General features: G+C 38.3%; 1 protein-coding gene across 1 annotated transcript in view; it reads right to left on the reverse strand.

Annotated features, from left to right (window-relative positions):
• F13A1 (coagulation factor XIII A chain) overlaps positions 1-15178 on the reverse strand; it is a 168364-nt gene that overhangs the window by 146455 nt on the left and 6731 nt on the right. Inside the window, exon 3 of the mRNA XM_054492391.2 lies at positions 5661-5849. Within this exon, the coding sequence (XP_054348366.2) occupies positions 5661-5849 (189 nt within the window). The remainder of the gene's footprint in view (positions 1-5660; positions 5850-15178) is intronic.

The following is a 15178-nucleotide window of genomic DNA, read 5'->3' on the forward strand; positions in this document are numbered from 1 at the left end:
CAAGAACCGTATTTATTTAAATATTTAGAAAGAAAGAAGGAAGAAGGAAAGAAGGGAGGAAGGGAGGAAGGGAGGAAGGGAGGAAGGGAGGGAGGGAGGGAGGGAGAGAGGGAGGGAGGGAGGGAGGGAGGGAGGGAGGGAGGGAGGGAAGGAAATTGGTTAGAAGGCAGAATCACATAAATAAATCCCGTAACCTAAGTTCTAAGAACAGCAACGTAGGGAAACTCCAGCGTACTAACATATCTCAGCTCATCTATACAGGCACAGGGAATGAGAAAGCAACCTCAACAAAGAACTGAATGCAAATTGGAAGCAATTAAGTGTAAAGTTATTTTTTCTGTATTTTAAATATAATAATAGCTTGCTTTATGAAACAGCTATGTTTTTACCTATATAACAAACCTGCACATTTACCCCTGAACCTAAAAAAAAAAAATTTTTTTTAAGTATATAGTGAGTGTGATGGTTAATACTGTCAACTTGATTGGATTGAAGGATACAAAGTATTAATCCTAGGTGTTGCCAAAAGAGATTAACATTTGAGTGAGTAGGCTGGGGAAGGCAGATTCAACCTTAATCTGGTGGGCATAAGCTAATCAGCTTCCAGTGAATATAAAGCAGGCAGAAAAACTTGAAAAGGAGAGATGGGCCTAGCCTCCCAGCCTGTATCTTTCTCCCATGCTGGATGCTTCCTGCCCTTGAACATCAGACTCCAAGTTCTTCAGTTTTGGGACTTGGACTTGCTCTTATTGCTCCTTAGCTTGCAGACAGCCTATTGTGGGACCTTGTGACCATATAAGTTAATACTTAAATAAACTCCCCTTTATATGTATATACACACAACACTCACACACACACACATATATATACACACACATATATGTACACACACAAACACATATATATACACACACATATATGTACACACACACACACACACACACATATATATATCCTATTAGTTCTGTCCCTCAAGAGAACCCTGACTAATATAGTGAGTGAGAGTAAGTCAATCTTTGTTGGTAAGTCTCTTGTTATAAACACTCTTAAAGATGTACTGGTAGAGATTCTTTTAAGTGCCCTTTATTTTTAACAAAGTATTTATTCTCTTGTCTGTTTTTTTTTTAATTTATGTTACATTTTGGTTCACTTTTAATAGTAAATGACATCTCAAATGTTTAGACATTTAGCTGATTGTAAAACGTTAGCTAAAATGGATCTTCTCTTGAAATGGTGTTGCCAGATTTTAAAAAATGAATAGAAATTATATTCTTTTTCATTTTTAAACCATCATTTTTACCTTCTGAGTTTCTGGAAATTGAGGTGCACCTGTATATAGAAAACTTTGCACTTAATTTCATTTCTAGTTCACATTCTATACTTGTCTCTTCTCATTATAGCAATTACCCTTAAAATCTAATTTCCTTGGCTTTATTCAGTCCTATTGAAACAGGCACTGAATTTTAAGAGAATTATTTCCCCAGCAATGTTCTTTTTTCTTCCAGTCTTAGAACTATGGCAGCATGAAGTTGAGGCTCTCATGTAACTTCCTGAATGACATGAGATGCAGAAAAGACTCTGATCAAGATAAATCCTCTACCATGGGTCCTTCAAGGCCCCTCGAAGTGTGCTTAATTTCTACACTAAATAGTAGAGTGTGGAATTTTGTCACTTGCCTTTCTTGTATCTACAACAGGTTGGGCAATGAAAAATCTTCAAATGTGTGTGACCTATAATAGAAAATCTTCAAATACATGTGGCCCTATAATGGCCCACACATATTAGAATACAGCTTAACTCTGAACGCACACATCATGGGTTCTGAAAGGTTTAGAATACATGTTGGTTTAAAAATGTACAGATTTTATCTCAAAAACAAATTAGCTATGCTTTTCCCCCTCTTTTATTGAGGTAACAGAAGTAATAGTATTTCTTGTGTAAAAAAGAAAAGAGGACTTAAAATGTTCACTGTAGTGGATGCTGTGGTGCGCTGCCTGGACCTTTCCCATTGTTGGGAGTGTTGGTGGCTGACAATTCTCATTCATTTAGTTGCTTTCAGGGGTTGCCCCCAGCCACAGAGAACCAATTACACCAAGGCTACAACCCCAGTCAAGGTATAAAAGGTATAACAGGCCCATGCCCTTGGCTCAAGGCGAGACAACTCTGAAGATCTAACCCATAGCTGGAGTTCACCTTGAGATCCACGGGGGCCCTGTCTGCACTGCAGTTCATCTGCTCCCTCTGCCCAACACTGATTCCTTCACTCCCTTGCAGATGTTGATCCTAAGAGATCTCCCCAGTAAACTTTCTGCGCACAAGTCTTCTTCTCAGAGTTTGTTTCCTAGTAACCCGATCTAAGACATTCATCTTACCGGTTTTTCTAAGACTTCCATTATCATAATTATTTTCTAAATGGCCTATGAGAGTGTCTCAAACCTCAGACAAGTCCAATTCAGAGCTGAAGCTTCTCTCTCCTCTTCTCCCCACCCTAAATATTTGGCTTTAAAGATGGAGATAAAACTTCCTTCATAATTGCAACAGAATTGTGGTTCAGAGCTTCAAACACATATTTGTTGTCATGCACGGGATGCAATATGTTGTTAGGCAGGCGATTTTGTCATTGTGTGAACATCACAGAAACAAAGATGGTACAGCCCACTACACACCTAGGCTATATGGCAGAGCCTAGTGCTGTTAGGTTACAAACTCGTAGTGTGTTTTACTGTACTGAATACAGCACTGCAGGCAATTGTAACACAATGGTAAGTATTTATATATAAACATATAAACATTTATATATAAACATAGAAAATGTACAGTAAAAATACAGTATAAAAAGTAAAAAATGGTACACCTGCATAGGACACTTACCATGAATGGAGCCTGCAGGACCAGAAGTAGCCCTGGGTGAGTGGTGAGTGAACACGAAGGCCTAGGTCATTACTGCATGCTACTGTAGACTTTATAAACACAATAAACTTAGGCTACACTACATTTTAAAAAAATAAGTAATCTCACTATTATATTATGACAGCTATGGCATCACTAAGTGATAGGAATTTTTCAGCTCCGTTAGACTCTCATAAGATCACCTATGCATGATCTGTCATTGACTGAAATGTTGCTATGTGGCACATAACTGTACGTGGTTTTTGTTTTCTTCTACAGTGTCAGAGTTTCCAGTTTTTAGTTAAGTCTGTTAAATTTCCTCAAAAAATTGTCTTGTGAGGTTTTTTTTTAAATTAATACTCATTCCATCTGAAATTTACTGCTGTATATGAGATAAGATGAGGGTGAATTTTTAAATTTTCTTCCAGTTGGAGAGTCAGTTATTCCAGCATCATTTATGTAAAAACAAACAAGCAAACAGATAAAATCTCATATGGTTTTCTTACTTCATGAAACCAACAATCATATTAACTCATATACTGAAATCCATTTCTGGATTCTCTATTATGTCCTACTAAATATTTTTCATAGTATGTTCTGATAGCCACTTCTGAAAGAAAATACTCTTACTTATTATTTCTTTGTATGATTTCCTTGGTTATCACCAGGTAATTATTATTTCAAATGAACTTTAAGATTATTTTATACAAGTCCAAAAAACCACAACCAAAGCCAAAGACAACTCAAAACTCCATTGGGATTCTAATTGGAAATGCATTAAATTTACACATTAATTTTGGGAGGCTTTTAAAAATTGACAATCATAATTGTATATGTTTATAGGGTTTTGGGATGTGATGTTTTGATCAATATGGGATATTTTGATCAAAATATACATTGTGGATTGATCAATTCAAGCTAATTAACATATTCATTCCTTCACATACCATTTCTTTGTGGCGAGAATATTTAAAATCTACTCTTTTAGTAATTTGGAAATATACATTATTATTAACTATAGTCACCATGCTGTGGAATAGGTCACTAAAACTCATTCCTTCTATCTAACTGAAATTTTGTATTCTTTAACTAACCCCTTGGGAGACTAAAAATGTATACAGAAAGACTTCCCACTCAAGAACACGTTTGACTTTTCATTGGTTTCTCATGTTTTTTATTAAGATTTAATAGCTGGTTTATATGGGTTGCATGTTCAGGTTTTAGTCCTACATTTTATAGTTGTGGTCATGTGAAATTTTTTTATGTCTATTTCTGGTTGCTTAGTGCTGGAGAAGATAAAAGTTATTGATTTTTATATATTTATCTTCTATCTAGCCAACTTACAAAGTTTTATTAATACAGTGCTTTTTTCTCTTGAATCTGTTGGGTTTTGTACATACACAATCATAGTATTAGCAAATATATAGTTTTACTTCTTAGTTTCCAGCATTTATAGCAGATATATCTCTTATATTGTTCATTTACTAAAACCTTTAAAGCAGTTCTTTTTAAAAAGGGAATGATGATAACAGGCATTTCTTTCTAATTTCTGATTATAATGAAATTTGTTAACTTTTTCCACTTAGATATCAAAAGTTGTTGTTTTGATGTAAGCAATCTTTATTATCATTGAGGTGTTTTTTTCCTAAATTTTTCCCCTTAAACTCTTCCTAAAACTGGATGCTGAATTTTATCATGTACCTTTCTGTGACTACTGATTTGATTGCCTAATTTTTTCCTTTAATTTGTGCATAGGATTATATGGGCAGATTTCCTATGTTGTGCCACCCTTGCTTCTCTGTGCATGTGTTTCCTTGATAATCTTATAAATTCCTGTAGAAATGTTTACCAAAATGTGTCAAATGTTAATAGCTATAACTTAATAAAAGGGTTCCATGATCAAATTAATTTAAGAAGCACCAGACCAAAGTTAAATGGTCCTTCCCCAAACCTTTGAAGCTAATGTGCATCGTTAATCTTCAAGAGGAGATTAAAGGCTGGGCATGGTGTCTCACGCCTGCAGTCCCAGCACTCTGGGAGGCTGACGTGGGCAGATAACTTGAGGTCAGGAGTGTGAGACCAGCCTGGACGACATGGTGAAACTCCGCCTCTACCAAAAATACATAAAATTAGCTGGGCGTGGTGGTGTGCAACTGTAGTCCCAGCTACTCTGGAGGCTGAGGCACCAGAATCGCTTGAACCTAGGAGGCGGAGGTTGCAGTGAGCTGAGATCGCACCACTGTTCCAGCCTGGGCAACAGAGCAAGACTCTGTCTCAAAAAAAAAAAAAAAAGGAAAAAAAGGGTGATTAAAGTACAAAGTGTTTAGTGAAGTTTATTGGACTATATTTTTCATGGGCCATCCCATGGGACTAGATCAGAGCAGAACCAACTTTGGGAATGCATACATGGATTGTATGCTAAGATTTACAAACATTTTCAGCACGAGACCAATGAAATCATGGAGATAAAAGTTACAACCATAGGACGCCAAAACCATTTGTTTGAGGAAGAATAATTTAGTTAAGCAACACTTTATACCAGTTTTACTTTTATTTATATGAGATTTTCTCTTTGGGTGGGCCCAAGTCATTAATATTTGGCACTATACAGACCAGTCTTAGAGCACAAGGTGATTCAGGGGCTGGATGTCATTCCAGCTCCTGCCACTGTTGACATATGGCACTAGGAAATCACACAACTGTGCCTGTACCCACCTCTCTCTACAATGCAACCCATGGTGTCAAGACTGGGGCTTGCACATGGCACTCACCAATGACGTATTCCACCCTGAAGAGATCCCGTCTGGGGTCATATGGACGATTGAAGTCAATCTGCACGTAGAAAGACTGCCCTCTGCGGACAATCAGCTTGTTGTTTTCATACTTGTCGGTGTGGTGGTCCACTTTGTTAGTGTCCCATCTCTCCTTGAACAGGTGAACACTCGTGACATTAAGAAACTCTATGAACAAGAAAAACAATTGAAGAAAATAATCGACTAACTTTAGTTTAAACACAAACTCAAAAACAAGATTATTTTCCCTGAAGAAGGCAGGTAGCAAGGTCTGCTGAATGAAACTGTAGGAGGCAGGGGTAGGGGAACACAGTCTCGAGAGAGTCAACCTCTTGTGACATTCTTGTTTTTGAAGAGAGCTTTTTAAAGCTTTTCCCACCTTTGATCTCATTTCAGTCCACAAGGCACTCACTGTGGGATAGATGGATGCCCGTCTGGGAGATCCAAATACAGAGAAGCTAGGGCCAGAGTTGAAGTCCTCAGGTTCTCAGTCTCACGCTAGTTTTCGTTATGTTAGAAGCTTCCCATCATGTCACTGCCTCACTCTGTGACTAACCAGGCAGAAGCAGGGAATAGCCACTTCAATTTTCTTATCTTTCCAAAGGAAGGAATCAAATCTGACAAAGCCTCAAGGGGACACTCGAAGGACAAAGTTAGCCATTAATCCAAAATTCTCCTTTTACCTCAAGAAGGGTCAAATGCTCCCTCCCTCTGTAATTCTAAAAGTAGATCTCATCCCTCAAATGCAGGAAAGAGAGGCAGCAGGTCTGGAGAAAGGACACTAACATTTCCGTGAGATAAGTGTGATTGTTTTCAGTTACACAGAAACTATCCTCAGCTTTCCTTAGCTACTAATGGGCCAGTTCAAAAGTCAAAACCTGGACTGTCTGATGCCAACATTCACAGGTTTTTCTTTTGATTTGTGGCATCAGGAGTGTAAATGTCAATCATATGTTTCTTAGTTGTCTAACTTTGTATGTGTGACTTAAACTCATTTCTTCATCATAGAATGGAGACACTAATATTCATTTCATAGCCTAACATGTTCCACATCTTACAGGAATGTGACAGGAGACGGCATGAGATGACACGTATGCAGGCATTTAGCAAAGGATCTGACACATGAAAGTCAGCTCTCCTCCTGCCCTTTTCCCCTTCCCCTCTATGAGTGATGACTGAAAGTGGGGGTCATCCTAACTCCCTGTCCTCACTGTACTTTAGAAGATCTAGTCTAGAGACTGGTTTCTGTGTACGCATTTGGCATTGTAAAGGGTTATTGGGGAGAAGGTGGGGTGGGAGGGTAGAAGGGTCGGCAGGGGTGCCCTGGCCTCTTGCCCTCCCCCTCCCTACCCCTGCCTGATGCATGATTTGCCCTCATGGCTATAAGCACCACGTGCGCAGAAAGCACAGCTGCTGAGCTTGTACCCGTGCCGGGGCAGCTCCCGCCATATTCAAATGGCTTCCTTTACCTTCACACATAAATCCTGTGCAGGATGCCTGGTCCCTTTGGACCCCATTGTGTTCCATAGTCAAAACCAAGAAGTTGGGCTCATTAAGATCCTCTTCGGTCCTAAAGTCCAGGAGTCCCTGAAACACTGCTGAGCAATTCAAATTTCAGGCAATCCTGAGTTTGAATCTCAGGTCTCAAAATTACTGCGTTAAGGTACTTTACCTTTCAGAATCTGAATTTTCTTATTTTAAAATGAGGATACTAATACCCTGAGAAGGTCTATGAAGGCTCAATGAGATAACGGTGCAGTGGGTCTGGCACTATGCCTGGCACATAGTGGGTCCTAGGTTTACTATGGCTCACTGCCCCTAAACTGTGACAGCCATTTCACAGGGCATGGTGCTCCCCAGGTTACTCTGACTGCAGCATTACAGCAAGCAGAAAGTATAGGATGCAGTTTTATTTTTACCTCTTCTCAGAACCGTGTTGTATACATGTTCCCCTGAAGGGCGCTTTCTTTCCATTATGCTGTGAGCTAAAGATATTTAATTCTCTAGACCTCTCTATTCCAAGCTGCCTTTCTCATAAGTTCTCTGGTCTTATTAAGGCCACAATCCCCAGTGATAAACCAGCCCAAGAATGAGCTGGAGAAGCACAAATGTCTCTGTTGAAAAGGAGCTTAGCAATCAACTCCTCTGGTCCTCTTTCTTAGCACAGGGCCTCTAAAAAATTTTTTTTAAAAAATAGCTAAAAACCAAAGTCCTTAGAAATGGGTTTCATCAGTTCTCCGTTTACCAGCACCAATGGAAGGAATATACTGATATTACATCCTTACAGAATCTCACAGAACAGCAATAGCATTTTCTCAGCCATCTGGTAGAACTACTATATCCTGCATGAAACATTTTCATGAGAGCCCTACTACTTGAGCTTCTAGCTTCCATTTGAACAGGGAACTCATTATTTCATGGGGCAAACAGTCCATTTTTAAACAACTCTAATTATTTGAAAACTTCTCTTAAGATAAACTGACATCTGCCTCCTTGTAATTTTTCTAACCATGGGTCCTCGTTCTGACTTCTAGATAAATATAGAATAAGTCCTCTTATTCATTTTATCTGGCACTCTCTAAGTATTTAAAGACTGCTCATAGGTTTTTTTTTTTTTTTTTCTGAGTAAAACATTCTTCATTTATTTAACTGTTTGTTTGTTTGTTTGAGACAGAGTCTTGCTCTGTTGCCCAGACTGGAGTCAGTGGCGCGATCTCGGCTCACTGCAACCTCCGCCTCCTGGGTTGAAGCAGTCCTCCCCACCTCATCCTCCTGAGTAGCTGGGATTGCAGGCACTCACCACCATGACCCGCTAATTTTTGTATTTTTAAAAAATAGAGACGGGGTTTCACCATGTTGGCCAGGCTGGTCTTGAACTCCTGACCTCAGGTGATCCGCAGACTCGGCCTCTCAAAGTGCTAGGATTACAGGCATGAGCCATCGCACCCAGCCTATTTAACTGTTTTTAAGAAGTTATTTCTAGAACTTTTATCCAACGCTCTGTTTTGGAATATTTTCCATTTTGTCAATTTCTCTTTTGAAGTGTTATTTTCTGGAATTAAGTACATTACTCTAGTTGTGGTTTTTCTGTTAAAAAAAAAAAATGAGACCATTACATCTTTTAAAATAAATAGTCTATTATTTCAGCTCAAGATATTACCAGTGTCTCGGATACTCTTAACTCACTGTTGATTTGTATTATGCATCTGATAAAGCAAAACCCTTAAAACACATTTTTTTTTTTTTTTTTTTTTTGAGACGGAGTCCTGCTCTGTTGCTCAGGCTGGAGTGCAGTGGTGCAATTTCAGCTCACTGCAACTTCTGCCTCCCGGGTTCAAGCAATTCTCATGTCTCAGCCTCTCAAGTTGCTGAGACTACAGGCTCACACCACCACGCCTGGTTAATTTTTTTGTTTTAGTAGAGATGGGGTTTCACTATATTGGTCAGGCTGGTCTCGAACTCCTGACCTCAGGTAATCCACCTGCCTCAGCCTCCCTTAAAACACATTATAATGTTATTTCTAGCAATAATGGATCAAAATTCAGTTGAGGCCCCTACAAGTCACCCACTCATGTTGCTATTTGGCTATATTTATTTGTGCAATTGTTTTCTTCTGTTTAGTTCGATGTTAAGACTTTGCATGTGTTAAATTTCTTCTTCTTGAATTTGGTTCACTGTCCCATGCTCTTAAGATTATTTTAACCCCTAAGTATGCATTTAATATATTTAATATTCTCCCTAGCTTCTTGTCCTCTGGGAATGTTTTAAGTGTGCTATTTTATGTTGCCACTCAAGACATGGGTATAAATGTTGATTAGGCAATTGTCTAATAACTACTAGCTAAGTAAACACAGCAGTAGATGCTAAAATGTGGACAGATAATTATGACACAGTGTCAGACATCTCTGACAAAGGAAGTAAAGAGTACTGAGGGGAGTATCAGGGAGGAGCCCCTAACCCACATTTAGGGGGTGGAAAATAAGGAATTTCTATGAAGGAAGTGAGACATAAGCAGTGAGCAAAAGAGGAGTCAGTTGTCCATGTGGAAAGGGAGGTGGAGAGGAATGCTTCAGGCGGAGAAAGAAGGATAGGTGAAGACTGAGGCAGGAGAGTGCATAGTTGCTTAAGAAATTAAAAGATTATGGTTGGCTGAAATGTACTAGTGGGAGCTATGGTGGAAGAGTAAGGAGGAGCCTGCTCATCACGCGAGCCTTGGAGACCATGCTAAGGAGTTTGGGTTTTAATTGCATGGTGGATTCAGTGAAGAATCTGAAACAGCAAACTGACATGATTAGATTTATATACATATTTAAACTGCTTCTGGTGGCAGAGTGGAAAGGGGGTTGGAAGGGGCAATGCTGGAAGCTGAACCCAGTTAGGAAGCTGTTGCAGTCTTCTGGGTGAGGGGCCACGTGAGTTTAGCCTGCATGTAGGGGTTCAAGGCACTGCTCCTCTGGTACTCCTGGATTTGCCTTCTCTATCCCTACCCTCCCCCTCCCTGCATGATAATGTGCCCCTGAAATGAGTCCTGCCTTGGCTTCCCAAGCAGCTCTACCTACAAGGCAAAGTAAAGCTGGAGAGGGAGAAATATTCAAGTATTTCTTTGGTATCATTGTTATGTCTCATCCATCCTAGTTCTCATTGCAAATGAAAACCTGGCTTTCCAGCTTTACATCCTAGCCTAGTGTACCTGGTTAATGTCTAGTGAGACTGGTTAGAGTCAGTCCATCATGGCATAGTGCTAGTTTTACGAGATATTGACAGGTATTGGAAGAATTAGAGCTCCATGGTTAAACCAGTGTGGAAAATGCTGGCCTAACCAAAGCTGATCAGGATTCTTCACTGAAGCATTCACATGAGACTTTAACATGCTGATGTACACCACAGATATCCCAGAGGGGCAATGGTTTCCTAACGAAAACGACTATGGAAACTTTTCTCTTTGGAGATCTGCATTTTTCAGAATATGTTCTTGGAAATACTTCACTACTTACTAATTGTGCAGCCTCAGAAAAGTTATTTAATCTCTCCGAGCCTCAGTTTTCTTATCTTTAATATGGGAATGAAGTACGTATCTTATAGAGTGGCTGACACTAAGTACATTCTTAATAAATGTTTATTATTATTCTTGTTATTATCATTAAGAGAAGTAGAAGAGCATAGTAAGAGCATAGACTGTGGAGCTAGGCTGCCTGAACCCAAATCCCAACTCTCAGTTACTGTCTTTGTGACATTGGTAAGTTACATAAATGTCCTGTGCCTCAGTTTTCTCATCTGCAAAATGAAGTTGGTGTGAGGATTAAATGTGAAAATGCACCAAGTGCTCTATCATAGGGCCTGGTACATGGTAAATGCTCAGAAATTGATGGCAATAATAATCATAATAGCACTGAGCATTTGGATGGGCCCTTAGGACCAATCATTAAGAAGTCAGGTATCTGAGAAGGCATGGTGTGAGGCTGGAATCTGAGCAATGGAAGTCACAAGGTCAAGAAGGTCCCTGGGAAGTTTTTTAGCAGTGGCCTTCCAACCTTCCCAGGGAAGCATGCCCTTTCATACTCCTTGTCTTCTGAGCAGACAGTCTTGCTTTGAATTTCCACAGGTAAATAGAAAGCGTTTCTCCTCTTGATTCTCAGGAAACATCTGTCTTTTTTAAAAAAAGTATTATCATTAATCTCTTTGTATTATCTGTATATAGGTGATTTTTTTAGCCATGGGATTGTAATCCCCTTGAAGACTGGACCATGTCTTAATTATCTTGCTACAGTGCCTGGGGCAATGTGCAAAAATGCCACAGCAAATATGCCTCCTTTCACTTGAACACCTTTTACCTGAAAATTCGGAGCTTAGAGTTGATCATTCATTTCAAAATAAATTATTTACTGTAGGATTAACCATAGGTGTCCTTTAAATGTCATTTACCATTTTATTCTCAAAATATGCTAGTTTCAGGACATATATATAGTTGAAGATATGATGTGGGAATTTGTAACATAAGACCTCCAGATCAGCAGTTTTGTTTCACATTGGAATAAAGTACTGTCTTTCTAGCCTGCTTATATGTTAATAACAAAGGGTGAGAAAAAGGGTGCTGATTAATGCCTTTGAGAATAGAAAACCTAAGTCCAAAAAAAAAAAGACAAAACCCCAGCTCATGGGTTTAGTTTTTTCATAGTGAAAACAAACATATATATATATATATCATGAATACATATGTTTATATATAATATATAAAAACATATATTGTTTATATATAATATATAAAAACATATATTGTTTATATATAATATATAAAAACATATATTGTTTATATATTATATATTGTTCATATACATTATATTACATATGTTTATATTATATAATGATATAAACAAATATTACAAATATATATTATTTATATATTATATATTATTTATATCTTTATATATTATATATTATTTATATCTTTATATATTATATATTGTTTATATATAATAGATATAAGCAAACATATATATTTGCTTATATATTTGTTTGTTTTCACTATGAAAAAACTATAAATCCATGAGTTTGGTTTTTAAAAATATATTGTTTACATATATAATATATACTTTTTATATATTATTTATGTATATATTGTTTACATATTATAAATATATTTATATATGATATATGTGTATATATATTATATATAAACAAACTTTTTATATATATATAAAGTTACATATATATAAAGTTATATGTATAAAACAAAATTTCATTGCCCATGAGTCAGCCACCCACAGGTCAACCAAGTATTTGGTTCTGATGACAGCTGATAATATCAATTGTTTTAAATTATATCATCTATATTGGTATACTTTTGACATTTAATTCTAAGCATGATGTTTTTTAACATGTTACTTTTTCTAAGTGATCTTTTGATTCTCTGTTGCAATATCACTTTAACAAGCCAATGCCTCAGAAAAAACATAAAATCACAGTGGTACTATAAGTGGGGAAAAACTAAGGCAGTGATAAGTAAAACTTTCCTGTATAATCTCTTAAAAGTCCTTCTTGGGGGCCGGGCATGGTGGCTCACTCCTGTAATTCCAGTACTTTGGAAGGCTGACGTGGGTGGATCACGAGGTCAAGAGATGGAGACCATCTTGGCCAATATGGTGAAACCCAGTCTCTACTAAAAAAAAAAATACAAAAGTTAGCTGGGTGTGGCGGCGTGCGCCTGTAGTCCCAGCTACTCAGGAGGCTGAGGCAGGAGAATCGCTTGAACCCGGGAGGTGGAGCTTGCAGTGAGCTGAGATCACGCCACTGCACTCCAGCCTGGCGACGGAGCGGGACTCCGTCTCAAAACAAAACCAAAAAAAGTCCATCTTAAAATGATTTAAACAAAGAAAGACATTTCATAAAAAATAAAAAAACTTGGCTAAGAAGTGGAAGATTAAAAGCTACACAGAGAGGTTGAGAGTTTAAAGAAATAATGTTCCAGACTGTAGTCAAATGGAAGAGACATGAGGAAGCTTAATGGGTTGTCCAAAGTATTGGGGATAGAGGTGAGGTCCCCAATACCACTGATTAAACAAAATTTATTTCATTGCCCATGAGTCAGCCGCACACAGGTCAACCAAGTATTTGGTTCTTATAACAGCTGATAGTATCAAAGACTCTGAAGATGACTGTCATAAAATATGAACATAGACATAAAAATATAATTGTTCATTCCATTGTCCATTTTGCCTAGGAAATGTCCCTTGCCATGGAGTGTGTTCTAGCAAGCACTGATTAATCTAGCATATTGATTTTTGCTTTGTTTATTGGGTTAACAAGACAGTTTAGATGGAAAAAGCCTTATCATCATCCAGGCTCCATTTGCCACAAACAGTAAATGAATTTGCTTCCCCTGTCCAAGTCTAGTTTCTGGCAAAATGGAACAGCTCATTGCTAAGCCGCCTTTTTTTTTTTTTTTTTTTTTTGAGATACTGTAGCTAGAAACTTGGCAGTTCCCTGTTTCAAAGTGACAGCTTTCAAACTGTCTACCTAACACAATTTAGCCTAATTCCAAACATATCGGAAAATGGACTGTTAAAGAAAAGAAAAAAAATCTCCGGAGGAGCAACTGCCTCCCTGTCCTCCTACTTTTTCTCTAATATGAAAAAAATGTAAATTATTGTCTCCCTAGGTTGTAAAATATTCTTCAGAGAATGATTCTACCTGTCACAGATGGGATCTTGAAATAAGTTAAATGTTTAGGTTTATATACTAGGAATTCCCTGGTGAACTGAATTCTCCATGTGATTTTTTGGTAATATTATTACTAAACTATAAGCATAAATGCTATCCATGAGAAACTGGTTTATTTATTTAAAAAAACAACAGGAAAAATAACTCTCTCACATTTCTTTTGGGTACCCAGAATTTTAACATATCCTTAATTAGACTGATTAAAAGCATTTTCTTAAGTGGCTTAATTTATAAAGTGTTGTTATTAATACGTCCTGGAACCTATAATGTTGAAGGATTGCTCAGGTGCTCAGAGGAAGCTGGAACAAGAGAAATGAGCCCCATACCTCCAGGGGCTAAAATCCCTCTGGTCTATTCCTCTTCTAGCCTGGAGTATCTCCACGGCTTCTAAACATATCTCCTGTTCTCCATTTTCTCCTTACACTTTTTTTTTTTTTTTTTTTAAATGGAGTCTTGGTCTTGTCGCCTAGGCTGGAGTGCAATGGCACGATCTCGGCTCACTACAACCTCCACCTCCCAGGTTCAAGCGATTCTCCTGCCTCAGCCTCCCGAGTAGCTGGGATTACAGGTGCACGCCACCACACCAGGCTAATTTTTGTATTTTTAGTAGAGACAGAGTTTCACCATGTTGGTCAGGCTGGTCTCGAACTCCTGACCTGGTGATCTGCCCACCTTGGCCTCCCAAAGTGCTGGGATTACAAGCATGAGCCACCGTGCCCAGCCCTCCCTACCACTTTGTAAAGCATAATCCTGATTATGTATTTCTGCTAATTAGAATCCTTCTCAAGTCCCCCATTATCTGCAGGAGGAAAGCAAGATCCCCAAGGCCTGTTATAGTGTGATGCCTGCCATCTTTTCCCAGGCTTATATCTTCTCTTTCGTCTTTTGGTCACTCCTCAGTTGCAATATACTGTTCCTTCTACTGCAAACACTTTTCCATGCGCTTGCCTGTCAGGAACACTCCTACTCATCCTCTAAGTCCCAGCTCCAATATCCTTGCGTCAGGAAGCCCTCCTCATCCTCTTCTCCACTCCGCCACACCACTAGACATTGATTTCTGTTATTTCACTGCAATTTGCATAAGTCACAGTCACAGTCTTTATTACACTGAATTGCAATGATCTTTTATTTATTTTGTCTTCTACACTGAGAGTTTCTTGAGGCCAGGGACTAACTTACTCAACTTTATGTCCCAAGGGACAGCCTGGAGCAGCTCCTGACACATATGTGAAAACCAGTGTATATTTTTTCCAGGAACTGAATGAAAGGAGGAACTGCTG

This window comes from Pongo pygmaeus, chromosome 5 (genome assembly GCF_028885625.2).
Source record: "Pongo pygmaeus isolate AG05252 chromosome 5, NHGRI_mPonPyg2-v2.0_pri, whole genome shotgun sequence".
Classification (NCBI taxonomy): Eukaryota; Metazoa; Chordata; class Mammalia; order Primates; family Hominidae; genus Pongo; species Pongo pygmaeus.